Source organism: Dendrobates tinctorius, unplaced genomic scaffold, assembly GCF_039654945.1.
Source record: "Dendrobates tinctorius isolate UK_male_01 unplaced genomic scaffold, ASM3965494v1 ptg000116l, whole genome shotgun sequence".
NCBI lineage: Eukaryota > Metazoa > Chordata > Amphibia > Anura > Dendrobatidae > Dendrobates > Dendrobates tinctorius.
Window position 1 is genome coordinate 22,617,026 of NW_027361784.1, and position 17,793 is coordinate 22,634,818.

The 17,793-nt window shown below is 42.1% G+C and overlaps 1 protein-coding gene across 5 annotated transcripts in view; it reads left to right on the forward strand.

Moving 5' to 3' along the window:
• The window catches only part of COL14A1 (collagen type XIV alpha 1 chain), a 166,334-nt gene that overhangs the window by 104,280 nt on the left and 44,261 nt on the right, over window positions 1-17,793 (forward strand). For all 5 annotated transcript variants that reach the window (XM_073590265.1, XM_073590268.1, XM_073590266.1 and 2 more), the window contains 8 exons: window positions 655-777; window positions 3,061-3,210; window positions 5,316-5,432; window positions 9,249-9,395; window positions 9,608-9,682; window positions 10,730-10,869; window positions 12,785-12,908; window positions 14,058-14,201. In XM_073590265.1, the coding sequence (XP_073446366.1) occupies window positions 655-777; window positions 3,061-3,210; window positions 5,316-5,432; window positions 9,249-9,395; window positions 9,608-9,682; window positions 10,730-10,869; window positions 12,785-12,908; window positions 14,058-14,201 (1,020 nt within the window). The remainder of the gene's footprint in view (window positions 1-654; window positions 778-3,060; window positions 3,211-5,315; window positions 5,433-9,248; window positions 9,396-9,607; window positions 9,683-10,729; window positions 10,870-12,784; window positions 12,909-14,057; window positions 14,202-17,793) is intronic.

A 17,793-nucleotide genomic window follows, 5' to 3' on the forward strand; every position in this document is an offset into this window, starting at 1 on the left:
AGTATGTGGGAAAGTGCAGTGCATCAGAACCGAGAGGAGTGCTGACAGAAGTGTTTGTAATGAAACAAAGCTCAGCTCTGCTGTACCGGAGTGGACATACCATTGATGCAACCTGTACAGCTGAACAGGGGCCCCAGAACTTAACATATCACTGAAAGGCAGATTTTCAGAGAGATCTATGTCCGACCCATAGATCTTAACAGCTCATTAACATATTAAGAAAAATGTGGATTTCTCTGGAATGAGACAACGGAATGCAGACGTCGAGATATCATTTTATTCAGCTTTGTCTGGTCATATAGAAGCTTATTATATGAATTGATCATTCTTTATCATTTTATTCATGCTGCCCAAACCTCAGACTGTATGAATGACAGCCAGTTATCTTATTCTCTGAAACGCAGAAGGTATAGTTAGAAGAGACAATAGTTTGAGACAAGCCTGGTCCGTTTCTTGATTTTTGGCCGGCTCTTCCCAGCGCTGTTCTAGGTGATCGACAGGTTTCTAGCTCACGTGTACATAGGGAACGACAATGAGCGAGATCAATTTGCAGTTTGAGATAGGATAGGACATGTTGAGAAAATTGCCTAGAGGATATTGAAGGAAGTACCATGGCCCCAGGGTAACGCACTGATGAATACTTTGTCTCTGTAGTGCCGTTATCTGCTCCCCGGAATCTGCGTGTCTCCGATGAATGGTACAACAAGCTGAGGATAACATGGGACCCTCCACCTTCCCCCACATTGGGTTACAGGATTATATACAGGCCTACGAGCGGTAAGAATCCGAAAAGGAAGCGTTTTACCTCCAAAGTGGGTTTAATATTCGCTAACTAGAGCAATTCCATTGGGAATGTAGAACCGTTCTGTGCATCGCGTTGCCGTCGCAGAATTCTGTAACAGATCCTTTATCCCGAAGCCAAGTCTCAGACACTTATATTTCACGTCCAAGTTCATTCTACCAGGAAATTTTAAAAAAAAAAAAATTACTGTAAAACTTTGAAAGCGTCTGGACGGCTCTTCGATGAGGCCACGTTCTCCTAAGGCGTGTTCAAATATGCGGCTCGCCACAAGTGTTTTAATGCTTCCAGATGGCAGCGAGGGTAAATGTTTATAGAGTGACACTGGCAGCATAGTACGGTAATAGAGAAACGCTCCACGGCTAGAGTATGATTAAAGGGGTTGTCTACTTTTGGGGGAAAAAAAAAATTAAAAAAAATAATTTTTGCAATTGGGTGTCGTTAAAAAATGTTCACCGTTTGTTTTTTATAAGCTATTTACTGTCTTGCAAATTCAACTTTGAAGTGGTCATAAATCAAATAAGAGGAGCTCAGGAAAAGACAGACAAAAGAGTTACAAACTCCCCGACAGACCAGGAATATGAGCTCACTGACTGATTCTCAGTTAACTCATTCTGCAGCCAGCAATAGACAGCGGAGCACAGAAGCTACTAGAAAGCAAATGGTGCAAACATTTTTTAATGAAACCCAGTTGCAAAACTATATAATTAGCCCCATTTATATATAAAAAAGTTCCTAAAAGTGAAAAATCCCAATAATAATATTCACTGATTTATCATCATCATGACTCTTTATGATCTGTCATTCGGTATTAAACAGTGATTACTGCAGATCACATTATTTTCCTTACAAAATCCAACTTCTTTGTATAGTCATAAAGTTAAAGAAAATCAGTCACCAGGTTTTTGCTGTACCATCTGAGAGCAGCAAAATGTAGGGGCAGAAACCATGATTCCAGCGGTGTCACTTACTGAGCTGATTTCTGGAGTTTTGATAAAAGTTTTAGCTGCTGCCAGATCTAGCAGTTTTCTGAATGCTGAGCTGTGTGTAACTCCGCCCACATCACTGATTGGCAGCTTTATGTGTACATTCAGCCAATCAGTATTGGAGGCGGGGTTGGACTACATGGCAGCAGGTTTACTAGTCCTCTAGTGATAATCTCCTGCTGATAAAACTGTGATTTCGTCAAAACTACAGCAAGCAGCTCAGTAAGTGATTCATCACTGGAATTATAGTCTCTGCATCTACATTATGCGGCTTTCATATTAGGTGGCAAAAATCTGGCGACAGATTCCCTATAACCAGCTGGCAATTGATAATGAGTTCACTTAGGTTGCTGATCACACAACATTACTAAGAGCAAGGCAATAGATGTGATACACAGTGACAGCCCCACTGAAACAACAGGGATCAGAGGAAACTTTGGTCTCTGCCATTTAACTCTTTGAATGCAGCGATCAATGATGCGAGAATCCCTGTGATGCCATCGGGGTCTTCAGCTTATATGAGCACAAAGGTCTATCCTAGGGCATGAGGTAATACCAAGCCGTGGCTGCTGATTTCCAAGGAGTTGGGGTAAGGAGATCTGCGGCCCGTCCAAACGCTGTGATCATCAATCATACCTGATTGATCTTTTGAAGTCTACGCATGGCTCGTCTGAAGGACTCAAGGTCTATCTAGATGTGTCTCCTGATGTTAGGGCACATGATTGGTCTGAAGTGCAATACCACACGTGACCTGTTTACAGGAGTGGCACAGTTTTTAGTAGAAAACAGCCATGTTTTCCTAATACTCAGCCCCTAGACATGACATTGTGTCCTCTGATCAGCAGCGTCAGATATGCTTTTTAATCAGTTTTTTTCAAATACAGGTGATGATGAAATATTACTATTTTACATAATAAATATTAAATATAAATTCTTAAAAAAATAATAATAATAATAATAATTATAAAAAGTCTTAAACTTAATTTCTTCTATATAGGACCCCCGAGCACCTTATTACTATGAATGTGTGCTTTGGATGAGAAAAAAAAACTGATTTTCGCATCAGTAGATAAATATTTGCAGATCTGAAATCTCCAAGTGTTCCATTTCCGTGTGCTGGGATCACACGGGCCACATGAATGGTGTATAGTTTGCTTGGACTGGACGTGTCAGGGGTGTGGATGGCTTCTAAAATTAGGAGCCTGGGGTAAGTTATCCAAGGGTTTAGTATATGTTGGCCCTGTGATGATTTGGGGTTCTGGACTTTGTTTTCAGGAGCTGGCGCGGCTCTGGAGACCTTCGTTGGAGATGATGTGAACACCATGCTCATTCTCAACCTTCTCAGCGGGACTGAATATAACTTAAAGGTCCTGGCATCTTATCCCACAGGATTCAGCGAGCCATTATCTGGAGTGGGCAAAACACGTAAGAAAATCTTTATGTTCTATCACCTATATACAAGGAAGATCTAAAGCATTGAAATAGGAGCTGTAGGCTAAAACTTGGTGGACCAAGCCTCTATACCGGAATCTTTGTCCTTAAAGGGGTAGTCTTGGCTTATATATTCCCTATTTGTTACAATAATTCCCTAATATAAAGCTGATTACAGAATATACCGTTTCTGGGACCTCCAGCGATCATCTGAAAATAGTAGAGAAACCCAGCAGCAGGTGTTCAATTTCTCTAGAGTGCCACCTCTGGTGAAATAAAGTATTGCACAGTGCTCACAAAAACCAACTGACTGTCCAAGTAATATCTTTTCAATGCAAAATTAAGCAACTTTCTAAATAGTCTTCAATCATTTTTTTTTCTATCATTTTACTGCTGCAGAGTATCTGTAAGTCCATTCTCTGGCCGAGTGCTTTTGCAAAAGTATTACAAATCCGTCAGAGCGCCTGCTCCTGATTTTGATGTCTTTCTTTTCTCTTCCCATCCCTCATCTCAGTGCTAGAGCGAGGGAAAAGGGTTGTACACAGATCGGTAGTGTTGAGAGGCAACAAAGTATCTAATCTCAGGTAGGGCAGGAAAAAATAGGCTGTAGACAAAGAGGAAAGCACATGGATTAAGCACAGAGAAATAAGTGCAGGATAGAAGCTGTGAAAACAGCAGCACCTTTGATATACACTGAGCTCAAATTCAGCTTATATTACTGGGAGAGACACAGAGTTCACATCCAGCCTATATTACTGGGAGAGACACAGAGCTCACATCCAGCCTATATTACTGGGAGAGACACAGAGCTCACATGCAGCCTATATTACTGGGAGAGACACAGAGCTCACATGCAGCCTATATTACTGGGAGAGACACAGAGCTCACATGCAGCCTATATTACTGGAAAAGATGCATATTGCTCACATCCAGCTTGTATTACTGGGAAAGATACAGAGCTCACATGCAGCCTATATTACTGGGAGAGACACATAGTCCTCACATCCAACCTATATTACTGGGAGAATGCATAGTGTTCAAGTCCAGCCTCTATTACTTGGACAGACACAGCTCAAATCCAGCCTATATTACTGGGAGAGATTCATAAAGTTCACATTCAGACTATATTACTGGGAGAGACACACAGCTCACATCCAGCTTGTTTTACCGGGAGAGGTACAGAGGTCACATGCTACCTATATTACTGGGAGAGACACACAGAGCTTACATCCAGCCTATATTACTGGGACAGACACAGAGCTCACATCCAGCCTATATTACTGGGACAGACACAGAGCTCACATCCAACCTATATTACTGGGCGGGACACAAAGCTCACTTCCAGCCTATATTACTGGGAGAGACACAGAGCTCGTATCCAGCCTGTAATACTGGGAATGATATAGAGTTCACATCCAGCCTATATTACTGGGACAGACACAGAGCTCACATCCAACCTATATTACTGGGTGGGACACAAAGCTCACTTCCAGCCTATATTACTGGGAGAGACACAGAGCTCACATCCAGCCTGTAATACTGGGAATGATATAGAGTTCACATCCAGCCTATATTACTGGGAGACACACACAGCTCACATCCATCCTCTGTTACTAGGTGAAACACTCTCACAAGAGAAAAATCTGAAACTTGGATCAGGCTGCAAACTGCATGTCAAGGAGTTTGAATGTGAAAGAAGGAATGAATATTACAGACAGAAACATCTGTAATACCGTCGTTAGCACTGTAAGCCATGTAAGCCCGTCGTTAGCCATGTAAGCCAGAATGAAGAGCCATTCTGGTGGAACTATTTTTCCATGTATGACATTGTAATGCCTTCATATAATTCTACATTAATGGAGCAATGACCAGCCAGGCGCAGGTAAAACTAACTAGACTTGTGAGGATCAAATGATTTACAGGTAGGTTGATTTAAAAAAGAAGTCTCCCTCATAAGACAATTAGTTCTTAGAAGGCACCGCAGGCCTTATATGTAAAGGTGATTTTCTTCATTTAATTTCTCTTGTAACCCCTTTTTTAAAGTCGTACTATTTTTTTTGACTGTTCTAATCCTTCCAATGTCTATGATTACTTTACAGTGTACCTCGGAGTAACCAATCTGAACGCCTATCAGGTTAAGATGACGAGCATTTGCTCCCAGTGGCAGCAGCAGAGACATGCAACGTCCTACAGAATCATCATTGAGTCACTAAGAGGTATGTATGGTAAGGGATGCTCCTTGCTAGGGCTCATGCAGACTTCCACAGGCTGACGACGGGTCTCCCGAACGTGACAGATTCATGTATTTCTATGAGTCTGTCACACTCGGGTCAGGAGAACCGTGGCCGGTCCATGCATTGCTGTCCGATCTTGGAGAGATTTGCATGGACGTGTGGGATTGAATCATTTGTATCACATGAGACACAATTAGGAGATCAGACACAATTACTGTTGAATTTCATTAAAAACAAAAACCTCTCAAGATTCATTTAACTTTTACAGGCTGTTTGATTACATCCATCACTGAGCATGTTCTGATGGGAAGTTTATAACTGTTTTGTTAGTCCTTTACTGAGCTCCTCTGTGCTGATTTATGACCACATCAAAGTTCAGCTAAACTTTGATGAGGTCTGTGATCATAAATCAGCATAGAGGAGTCCAGAAAATGAAAGCGGAAAACTCCCCAAACTCCCCGTCAGAACAAACTCACTGACAGATTCTCATTTAATATCCATATCTTTTAGACAGACTTCAGGGTTCTTGAACAAACATGGACAATTATAAAGACAAATGAAGGCAAAGTAAAGTTCTACCTAGGGTTTTACAATGCACTTTTTTCAGTCAGCAAATTGTAGAAGTTTATCTTTCTCTAAAGTAAAAAAAAAAAACATCTTTGGAGGAGTAATGGACAATCTGTCTAAGATGTTGAGATTCTCCTGATCTGCTATTTTTCCAACATTGGTTATATTTCTGTAAACTAACTGCTACAATATTATATTACATTCCTGTGGCAGCCACACGTTTCTGAAAATGGGGTGAAACAGTCCAGATACGGCTACTCGTATCCAACTTGCAGTGTATTTAATAGAAACTGACATTGGATTGATGAATAATCTGTATGTCGGTGAGACATGTGGTTCTCCTGTTGGCTGGATGACTTGTTTTTAGGTTACATCGGTCATAATAATAATTTCAAATGGATTTCAATGTAATGCCTAATATGAGTAAACCTGAAAAGAGATTCATGAAAAAAACAGCTAAATTAGAGACTTATTATATAATATACCTCAACACCATCCTTGGGATTAATGGAGCCCTGTGCAGTATCTTCTGTTCTTGCTCTGTGATAACGTGTCTCATATATTGCACAGTTCATACAGTCATCTAGAGCACAAATAAAATTTCCCAATTATTAAACTTACTCTGTCGCCTCATTGGGGGACACAGAACCATGGGTGTTATGCTGCTGTCCACTAGGAGGCGACACTATGCATAATCTGAAAAAGATTAACTATGGCTCCATAGCTTTGGTTATTAATTGTAGAAAGGGGAAGAATGATCTTGGTACCCAGGTCAAGATTTTCACCCTTGAGTAAGTACAAGTGTTGTGCCCTGTGCATTAAGACAGGTAATATTATTGTATTGGCCCGGACAGACCCCTAACCTCAGGAGAGGTCACCAACATGTTGTCCTGGATAAACTCCCAATCTCAGGATTATTATTATTATTTATTGTTATAGCGCCATTTATTCCATGGCGCTTTACATGCAAACCCCAAATAGGTCATCAACGAGTTGTCCTGGACAAACCCCAAGCTTAGGATAGGTCATTAATATGGAATCCACAGAGGTTCAGCTGTAAGATCCCCTTTAATCAGCAGAGTGGACTACAGCAATCTAGTTTGGATTTATCCAAGGACAAGGGCATGTGAACCGTTATGGTTCATTCATATAGTATTGCCAGATCAGTAGGGTTTAAGAGGTTTGACCTCCCAATGAGATGTCATCAGTAAATTACCCTCAACAAACTCCAACCTTAGGATGAGACATCATCGTATTGTCCCTGACAAACCTTCAACTTCAGGGTAGGTCATCAACGTATTGTCCTGGACAAGCCCCAACCTCATGATAAGTCATCAATGTGTTTTCCCAGCCAAACCCTAATGTGGTGTTTTGAACAAACTTCCAACCTCAGGATGGTTCGTCAACGTGTTGTCCTAGACAAATCACCATCCTCAGGATAGATCATCAATATGTTATCCCAGACAAACCCCCAACCTCAGGATAGATCATCAAAGTGTTGTCCTGGCCAAACTCCAACCTCAGGATAAATCATCAATGTGTTTTACCAGCCAAACCTCAATGTGTTGTCCTGGACAATCCCACAACGTCAGGATAGGTCATCAACGTGTCATCCCAGGCAAATCCCCATCCTCAGGATAGGTCATCAACGTTTTCTCACGGACAAGAGCCCAACCTCAGGATAGGTCATTAATATGTTGTCCCCGACAAACCCCTTTGCTTAGGATAGTTCATCAATGTATTGTCCGGGACAAACCTCCAATCTCTGGATAGGTCATGAAGGTGTCATACTGGACAAACCTACTACCTCAGGTTGCTTCATCAATGTGTTGTCCCATACAAACACCCGGTTGTCGTGGAGAAACACCCAAGCTTAGGATAGGTCATCAGTTTGTAATCCATAGAGTTTCAATCGCAAGATCCCTATTAATCAGTAGAATAGACCATTGCAAGAAAACCAGTTAGGATTTATCCAGGGACAATGGCATGTGAACCATTGTGGTCCATTCACTTTGCAGATCAGTAGGGTTAAGAGATATTGTAAAGTAGCTGAGAGCGGTAGTCATGACCGAGCTACTGTGCCATTATGCTCTGGCACTTTACAAGAAAACCGTGTGCCAGTCCCTGTGTGCAGTCAGGTGTGGGGTGCATTACACTCACTTGTAGTCCGCAGGCCTCCACTGTCTCCAGGCCTCCATCGTCAGGAGCTGCCACATACAACTCAGAGGACACGTTCATTTCAACCAACAGAAGTTTACTGGACAGTTCACATTAATCAGATTTTAACATGTGGTATAGGACACAACACATCTTCAGCCCTATTCTTTTCTTCCTCCTGGATTATCCATATGCCCACTGGCTCTGTCAGTCCCAGGGATTTCCTCTCCAGTTCCGCAGTGCACCCAGGATCCGCTATTTTCCCTTCACAGCATTTTGCGTCCATCTTGGCCCCTATGCCAGGCCTTGAGCTCGTGACATTGCCTGAATGTCCATACGGAATTCTAGTATGACCTCCCACTGCCTTGCACGTTCGGAACATGCTGGCCATAGCATCCCACTACACTTGAACCTAACCTTATGACTTCCCTTTCTGTGTCACTACCAGGAAGTGCCAGCTTTTCACTAGCACAATTCCCCTCCAGCTGTGAGCTCGTCCCAGACACTAACTGTATCTTACCTTATATCCTATCCTTATACTGTACGCTATCAACATTATGCGCTACCTACATGTCCTATACGGCTGCCACATACTATGCATATCTTCACATTACTCTATTAACAGTATTTATATTACACTATATCACAGAACACACTAAATGCATAGAAATGCATGACACGATTCACAACTATTCACATTACACAATATTGATGCGATTGCTGTCTTCACCAATCTTCTGGTCTTTCCTAGCGAATCAGTGTAGTCTCCATTCAGAGAGACTCTGGTTTGTCTGGTTCCCAGAAAGTTACAGCTCACATTTTGGCTGATCACTCACCAGCTTCCACACGCTCCACTCTGCTCAACACCCAGCAGACTGACACCAGGTGAACCCATTTCCTGGTTCTTAGTCAAAGCTAGTCAGGGCATTTAATTAAGGCCTGCTCAGTTAGGATTTAACCCAGTCATACCTGGCATTTCTATAATATATATTTATTTATATATATAATTTAATAGGCATAAAGTTATTTTACATCCAGACTCCATTTTCTGTTTTCTTTTACTTTGTCATATAGATGGATCCAAGCAAGAGGCCAACCTTGCCGGAGGAACATCTAGACACTGTTTCTATGAACTTCTTCCAAACTCTAGATACAGGATCACCGTATATGCGCAAATCCAAGACAGCGAAGGTCCCGGAGTGAGCATCATGGAAACTACATGTATGTTGCATGATTATCATTCTACATAATACTGTATTTAGAAAAAAAGCTTTGGTAGCTTTACACCAATATAGAGTATTGGGTTACATGACTATTGGCCATTATTTTTTACATATTTTGTACAGAAATGTTGTCTATTATACCGCTTAGCATTATATCAGTGTATGGAATGTATGTTATGGTTATCATGTATACCTTCCATATGTTCTTAGTGCCAGTGCCAACTTCTGCCCCAACCCGACCACCAGCAACAGCTCCTCCTCCAACTATTCCTGCTGCCAGAGAAGGTAACAGTAACCTCACTTTCAACACTGACTATTAATGGGTATTAAACACACTGTAATTAAGGAGTAACCAATCTTTTGGCATCTTTGGACTATAATGGAAGATGAAGAGTTGTCTTGGGCCACGCAATAAGCTTTGGTCACGTCACTATGATATCACCAAAGGTCCCTTCTTCCCTAGGAAGCTGTGCTGATTATGCAAAACTGCCATTATCCGTGCAGTTTCTCTTTTTTTTTTTAGACAGACATGCCAGCGAGTAACTATCCCACTTCACCTGACTCTGTGTAGGGTCTCGAAGGGGCAACTAAACAGGTCCTCCCTTCACTCACAGGCCAGGCCGTGCCCACCAGGTGTGAGTTCACTGCTAAGGAGTTTTTCTTTACTTCTTTTCTTTTCGTTTTCTTTACTAGTCGCGCAGGAAGAGGAGTTATGTAGGCTGCCGCACCACGCTCAGTTTATAAGTAAAGCAGCATGTGCGTGCCTGTACAGCATGCAGTCTGCAGCTTTAAATAAAATACATTTGACTTAAAATTGTGGCATTAGCATGATTTGGGGCGTTGGATCTATAATTCGAGGGCCAATTCTATAGACTCATAATATTTTAGATAATGTTATGTTTTTGCGTTGCTCCTCATTCCACAGGTTGGACACCCCTGCTTTAGATCAATATGTTTTAAAAAGGTCCCAATTCATCATTTAAAGGAAACTTGTCACCAGGTCAAAAATGGCCACTTTCTTATATTTATTTGTATCATTGATTTATAACAAGCTTGTTGAACTGACCATCACTATCCAATCATTTTTATAATCTGAGATCAGAATTATCATAACGTTGCCCCCTGTATTTGATCCCCTATGGTTCTGGTGGCCGATTGGTGGAGTTGCCCATTTTTATGATGTTGGCTTGCTTGCATGGTTGGCATCTTCACAAAAAAAACCATGTACAGTTCTGTATATTTCTCACAATTTCCTAGGGGTAATTTTATATTGAGAAAATGTAATAAGTACGGTCACTCTCATGTGGTTACTAAACGCTTCCGATACTTTAGTGTGTAAATCCGCCAGAGCCGATCTTGTCTTCCTTGTGGATGGATCCTGGAGTATCGGAGATGACAACTTCCACAAAGTCATCCGTTTCCTGTACAGCACTGCCGGAGCTATGGACGAGATAGGCCCCGATGGTACCCAGGTAAGATCCTACAACATCATATGTGGCTGACTGAGATACCATGAGACATCTTTCCTCTAATAAACGAACCTTACGTCCATAACCTACATAAGCTTTTTGCTGCTTACAATAATTCTACAGGCGGCTACCTCTTGACTGACCTTCTGACTTGACAAATTACTATATAGGCTCTAGGGGTAACGTTTCTCCATGTGGAGATTGACATTCCTGCTCCGACATGTCAAGTTAAGGAGGCTTATTCGCCGTGCAATACTCCTCTGGGAAATTTTATATGCAAATTGCCTCTTCAGAGAGGAAGAGGACTTGAATTCTATAGCTCCACCTGTTGGAAGTAGCGATCCTACAAGTCACTATTGACCCTTTAACGAATCTTTAAGTTCTGTTCACACACAATTTCCCAGTGCAGTCAACAGATGCTAAAAAGGTGTACTTTTTAGTGTTTTTCGAGCAGATATGTAGCAGTTTAGGAGCATACTTTTTTTTTTGTTACGGTATTCTACAGCAGTTGACTACATTCTTCATCACAGAGGCATCCTACAAAAAAATGTGCACACCTTCCATAATAAAAGCCTATAAGTGATGGGCTGTATTCTAATAGCAGTGATCTAGATTGAGAGCATTTCCCAACAAATGCCACTAACATACAGTAAGCCTGTAATACGCAATGAGGTGGTCAACAATGAATGGTATGTCGCACATGTAGGAGCGCCACATTCCCATCAGTGAGCTGAGGTCACGGAGGTTCATTGATTAAGGATTGTCAAAGTCAAGAAAGAAAAACTCTAAGCTAGTTTACCTAAAATTCTTTATAAAAACATTCGGGAAGGACTAGAATTTGGCATTTTAAAAAAAGACCTGGAATTTGTTCAAAAAATTTAGTGAAACACCTTGTAAAAATCCCTGAGCTCCCTTTATTCTGACTCTCTTTTTCGTTTTGCTCTACACCTCTCCAATGTAAAGATATTGACATTTGTTTCTTCCGGAGCGCAGCATGTGAAATCTCAGCTTTAAGTCTAACTGAGCATTTCTTTGCAGTCCGGTGTAGTGATGGTGGTGGTGGGGGGGGGGGGGAGATGAACCTCTCCCGTCCAGATGCTGCCAATCACAGTTCAGCATTTTATTTAGTAGTCTTTAAATCTCAGACGCTTCTGAGCCGTAATTGTCATCATCTTGGAAGGAGGGGTGAAAGCTCACATCCCCAGAGAAGACACTGAAGAAACACTCAATTGCACTGCAGGCAGAGATTTCACATACTACTCTCCAGAAGAAACAAATGTGAATATCTCTAAAATGGAGTGACGCAGAGCGAAACGGAAAAAAGTGGCAGAATCAGGGGAGCGGAGGGATTTTCATAAAGTATTCAACTCAATTTTTTTTTGCGCAAGTGAGTCTACGGTGCCAGTCAAAGAGCTTCCATATAGTCCATTTCATTCACCAACGACCGTATCTCAGAATCCATAAGCAGTCGAAAGACGTCTGGCACCCGCTCTTCTCCAATCTTTAATTGTAGCTTTATTTAAGCTTGGAAAACATTACATAATCTGAGACAGAACGTTTTTCTATTCTTTCATAATCTAAATACAAGTACAATTATAGCTTGCAGAAGGAGGAGTTCTGCTCGTCTTTCTTTTGCATGGTTATGGGATGCCATGAAGTTTCTGAGGGCCAACAGGATTTTTTTCTTTTCTAATGCATAAGCACTGCCATAACTTGAAGATCGTAGTCCCCCATGCAAAATCTCCATCCCCCCTCCCAAGCTTTTGCAGGTCTTTAATATAATTGGCCAAGAAACCTTTTAGGAGCTTCTGGACTCCCGGTGTGACTGTAACTCTTCTCCCACTATGGTGACGTCTCTGTATGAGATGTTTTTGTTCCATCATTTTGCTGACTTTTAACTCGAATTATTGCTTTCCAGGTTGGCATTGCTCAGTATAGCGATGACGCCAGGACAGAATTCAGGCTAAACTCCTATAAAAGCAAGGAGTCCCTTTTGGCGGCAATTAACAGGATATCGTACAAAGGAGGGAATACAAAAACAGGTAGGTGCCTGGGTGACCTCCTAGATGTGTCCTCTGGTGTTAAGGAGACACGTAAGGCGAGATACGTGAATGTTGGCTCTTCATATCTTCCAAGCCGGTTTATTTGAGCTGCAGATATGGAGAGCTATGTGTTTTGGCTCACACTTTATGATGTAGAGTTATTTGGTTCTGTAGGAGCAAGGACTGAGCTGTTTATTTAGGCTGGAGTGTAGGCCAAAAATACAATTTATGCAAATTGTTCCAGTAAGAGAAACTCAGAACAGAAATCTCACATCCAAAAATTTAGAAATTCTAATAATCTTAAAACAACAAAAATGAACCCAAAAGGATTAGACAGCACCAAAGCAGAACAATATATGACTTATAGCCTTCATTTTTCACTAGTTTTCCCCTCTACAGGCTCTATGTCTAATTTTCAGTTGTCTTTGAGCTAGTGGGTGGAGGCTAGCTGTTATGCCTCCAATACACAAAACACACAGCCATAAGGTATTCCTGATCTCCTTGTCTCTATATAACACACAATCAGTAGCAACAGCATGGATGACATTATATAATAGTTCTGAGCAATATAGCTGTGAATCAAGAGTGTGGTGAGATAAAACACTTACTAGAAGACTGCAGCGCCTCTCTATGTCTCTGCCTCAGCTCTCCCACTCCTCTTTTTTCCCTTCCATTTCCCTAGACTTTATTAGGCAGCTGTAATCTGATCTCTCAAGATAACTGTCCTCATGTTCTGATCAAGACTAATGGTAGTTGCATTTCTGAGTGATGAATTCAGGGAGGGGAAATGGCTCATAAATGAAGAAAGAAGCATATTTCAAAGTTTCTTTTACTATTGATTGATGCAAATTTTGTTGGGCTGAGAGTCACCATGTCAGCGTTGTAGTTTTTATATTACAGTGTTCACAAAGAACATTGACATTTACTTCTTTTTCTGCAACTTGTTTCAGCTTTGCTGGGTAGACTAGGGCAAGGCCAGCGGAGCCATTTCTATTGTACTGCTTGAACAGAATAGTTAAACTGTACACACAGATAAGGCTCTGTATTCACTGCTCTGTCACTCCTGGTTTCGAGGGATTGATAGAAAAATCAACTGAAAAATCATAGCACAGATAACTCTGGTGAACCATACATATTTGCATTTTACAGGCAGGGCAATCAAGCACGTTCGAGAAGACATTTTTACTGTGGAATCCGGCATGAGAAAAGGTGTGCCAAGGGTTCTGGTGGTGATTACCGATGGACGTTCCCAAGATGAAGCCATCAAAATTGCTCATGAAATGCAGCTGGAAGGTGAGATGTAGTTCCCATTCCAAGCAGTGATAAGTTTTGTGACTTTTTACCCTAAATTTTCAAAAAGTGGGTAAAACTTAGCAAAAATTTGTCGAACATTATGTCTAATTTGTATGCCGCCTCCTAGCTGGAGTAGATTTTATTTTTTTTGGCTAGCGGATGGCCTACAAGAGGAGCCAAATTTATTCTATTTAATTACTCCAGCATCTAGAATTTTAAGACTAATGAACAAAAAGTCTGTGTTGATAAATTGCCCCTAAAGTCTGTAAGAAAATTGGAAAATGTTTCATTTATACATAGATAAATCACATATACGTATAAAACCTTAAAATCACGTTAAGACTGTGTTCACACCAAGTGTTTTTTAGGAGTTTTTGGAGAAGAAACTGAAGGAAATGTTCCATTTTCTCCTCAAAAGCTTAGAGTTTCTGCTCCAAAAACTCAGTAAAAAGTCAGTGTGCACATGCACTTAAAGGGCTTGTGCCAAGTTTGTAGTTTCTTCCAGATGCATGTGATAGGGGATATATTACTGATTGCTGGGGATCCACCAATGGGACTTCCATCAGTCCTGGGACGGGAGCTCTGCCTTGTCTAAATTGAGCTGAGGTTGAATATGTATGCCACAAACATTCATTTTCAATGGGACTGTTGACCCTGTTTAGAGATCGAGGGGGTCCCAGTGGTCGGACCCCCCAGTGATTAGTAAATTATAGTTATAACTTACAAGCTTGGCACAGACCTATAGTCACACCTGCTGGTGGTGCACATGGTTTGTGGACCCACTGTGTTACAGGGCCGGACCTGCCTAGGAAAGGGCAGAGCTAAGCAGCAACCTGGTGTTTGCTGGAGCTCCTGATGGTGGGGATAGACTGGGCTTCAGGTACCACTCCTAGACAGGCAACGGTACTGCAGCTGCCAATCCCTAGGGTGGGGTTTGCTGACGTGGGAGGTCACTGACAGACTGTACGGATAATTTGGATAACGAAGATTGGTTCTTGTTCACACAATTAGTTATCAGGAAACAGTTCTGGAGCTGGCCGCAGTAGGACCAGGGACAACAGACTCAAGACGGCCACACCGGGACCAGGAGAATTTGCATAGGTACCGCAGACGCGGTTTCAGGATTAGGCTGCCACCGACAACACTGTCAAACTATACTAGGCAAACGGGAACACAGGATACGGAAATACCTTTGACTAAGGAAGGGGGACCTGTCAACAGACAGATACACACACCAACCTCACTAAGACTAACTGTAGGGGTTGGTCAGGCACCTCCTAATAGGGGAGGGTGCCTTTTATACAAGATGCCTCCCAGCTATTCGCGGCTGGGAGACACCTTGCAGGTGATTACTTTAATTAAATGCCTCCACGCTGTTAGTTGGGGGCATTTTACCATGTACGAGTGGTGCCCATTTAAAATCAGGGGAGCGTCCACACGTGCAATAGGCACGCCGCTGGAACACATTGCGGCGTGCACAAGGGAGGAGGAGGAAACTGACTACAATGCTGCCCCGCGTGGTGGGAGGAGTGGAACCATGTAGAGACGCCGGCAGACATTACACCTATCACAATGCGCAAACAACCCCTGATAAGTAAAAGCAAATTCCCCTCTGCTACATCTGCGCTCTGATCCCAAATTTCCTTGTAGAATAATGAATCCATAACTTTCCAGAAGACATGAAAGCTGAAAATAAGATTTATCCCGAATAGACTCATTAAAACGCTCAGTGCTAAGACTCTTGTGAAGAGGTTTATTATTATTGGATACATAAAGGAAGGTATTTGGCCAAGAATTTTTTTTATCTTTTTCAACCAACCTCGGAGCTATAAAAAAAGAATCAGACAATGGAGTCAGATTATGATTGATGGTCCTGCTGAGCTCTGAAAGGGACCTCGGCCTACAGAAGCCGGGGGTGAACCGCATGAATGGCTTACGAAGCTGCGATTAGGAGAACAGTAGACTTCAATAACGTGAAGCAGCGAGACGTCCTGTGATGTTTTGTTTTTCCCATGACACCATCACCAGCCACTTCAGATTGGTTTATAAGTAGCGAGACTGTGAGACGCTGTTTGATGTCTATAACACTTAAAACCAGAACAGAGCGTGCATGTTCTCCTTGTATCCACGGTCAGTGCTCCAGGTGATCCACATTCCCCCGAAATACCAAAGTCGTGATCAGTAGAGATCAAACTGGGGCTGAATGACAACTTTTCTAGCTGTTCTTCACCACCACAGACTCATATCGATAAAGGAAGAATTGCAGCTTTTGTGCTAAGGCTAAAGTTCTGGTCGAAAGAGGAAAACTCACTTGGGTCTTTACTAGAAAATGGGAATGGTCCAAGGCATATACAACATGGAGGTATACGGAAGAGCAACTATGGGGTGAGGGGTCTATTCAGCTATTCAACTGGATAGTGAGAACCTCTGCTGGACTCCTGGGGGAACTGCTTATTAGCAAGATGGTTGAGAATTGCCATGGAGGGAAAACCATCGATGGGCAAGATAGGTTCTGTAATTCCCACTAGGAAAGGGAATAGAGCCAAACCTATCTGTATGGTTTGCACACTTTTTGGTTTTGGTCCTGACAATTTTGAGATGACAGGACTTGGTACCTTGAATCATAAGTGGAATATTTCCGTTTCCACTTGGCTGGTAGCTCTTCTACCCCACCTTGAATGGAGCAGAGATGTCCATGCTTGATCTATGCTCCATTCCTTTCCGAGGACACTGCAGTGTGCGGTACTTATTTTTGTCCCATAGACAATAAATGTAGAGAGGGTCGAGCATGCGCACCTCTGCTTTATTCCAGATGGGGCACTTCACAGCTGATTTCCTGGGTTCCAGAGCCCCATTCTCGCTTTCACTGGGGGTCCTATCAGTTGGATCCCAGCAATCACTAAGTTATTTCCTGTTCTTATGGATAGGGGACAGTTTACTATTTTGAAAATAATCCTAAAATGGTCACTGTCATTTCCTAAACTTAGGCTTATGTGATGACTAATATAATAACTAATGAATTGCAATTACTTTATCTTCCCAAAGCGATATTTGCAGCCCCAAAAAATACCCCATAGTGCCAAGGACTGGGTAAGAAAGCACCTTTAACATTGAAAACACATTTAAACAATAGGTCATTTTCTGTCAATCTTACTGTCATTTGTCTGTTATAAAGCAGCAGTGATGCCAAGATGGATTACAGGAAGTGTGGGTGGGGCTTTGTTTCGCTACAGGAAGTATGGGTCGGGTTTTCTTTTTCTACATGAAGTGTGGGTGGAGCTTTCTTTCTCTACAGGAAGTATGGGTGGGGCTTTCTTTTTCTACAGGAAGTATGAGTGGGGATTTCTTATTCTACAGGAAGTATGGGTGGGGCTTTCTTTCTCTACAGGAAGTGTGGGTGGGGCTTTCTTCCTCTACAGGAAGTGTGGGTGGAGCTTTCTTTCTCTATAGGAAGTGTGGGTGGGGCTTTCTTTCTCTACAGGAAGTGTGGGTGGAGCTTTCTTTACAGAAAGTACGGGTGGGGCTTTCTTTCTCTACAGGAAGTGTGGGTGGGGCTTTCTTTCTTTACAGGAAGTATGGGTGGGGCTTTCTT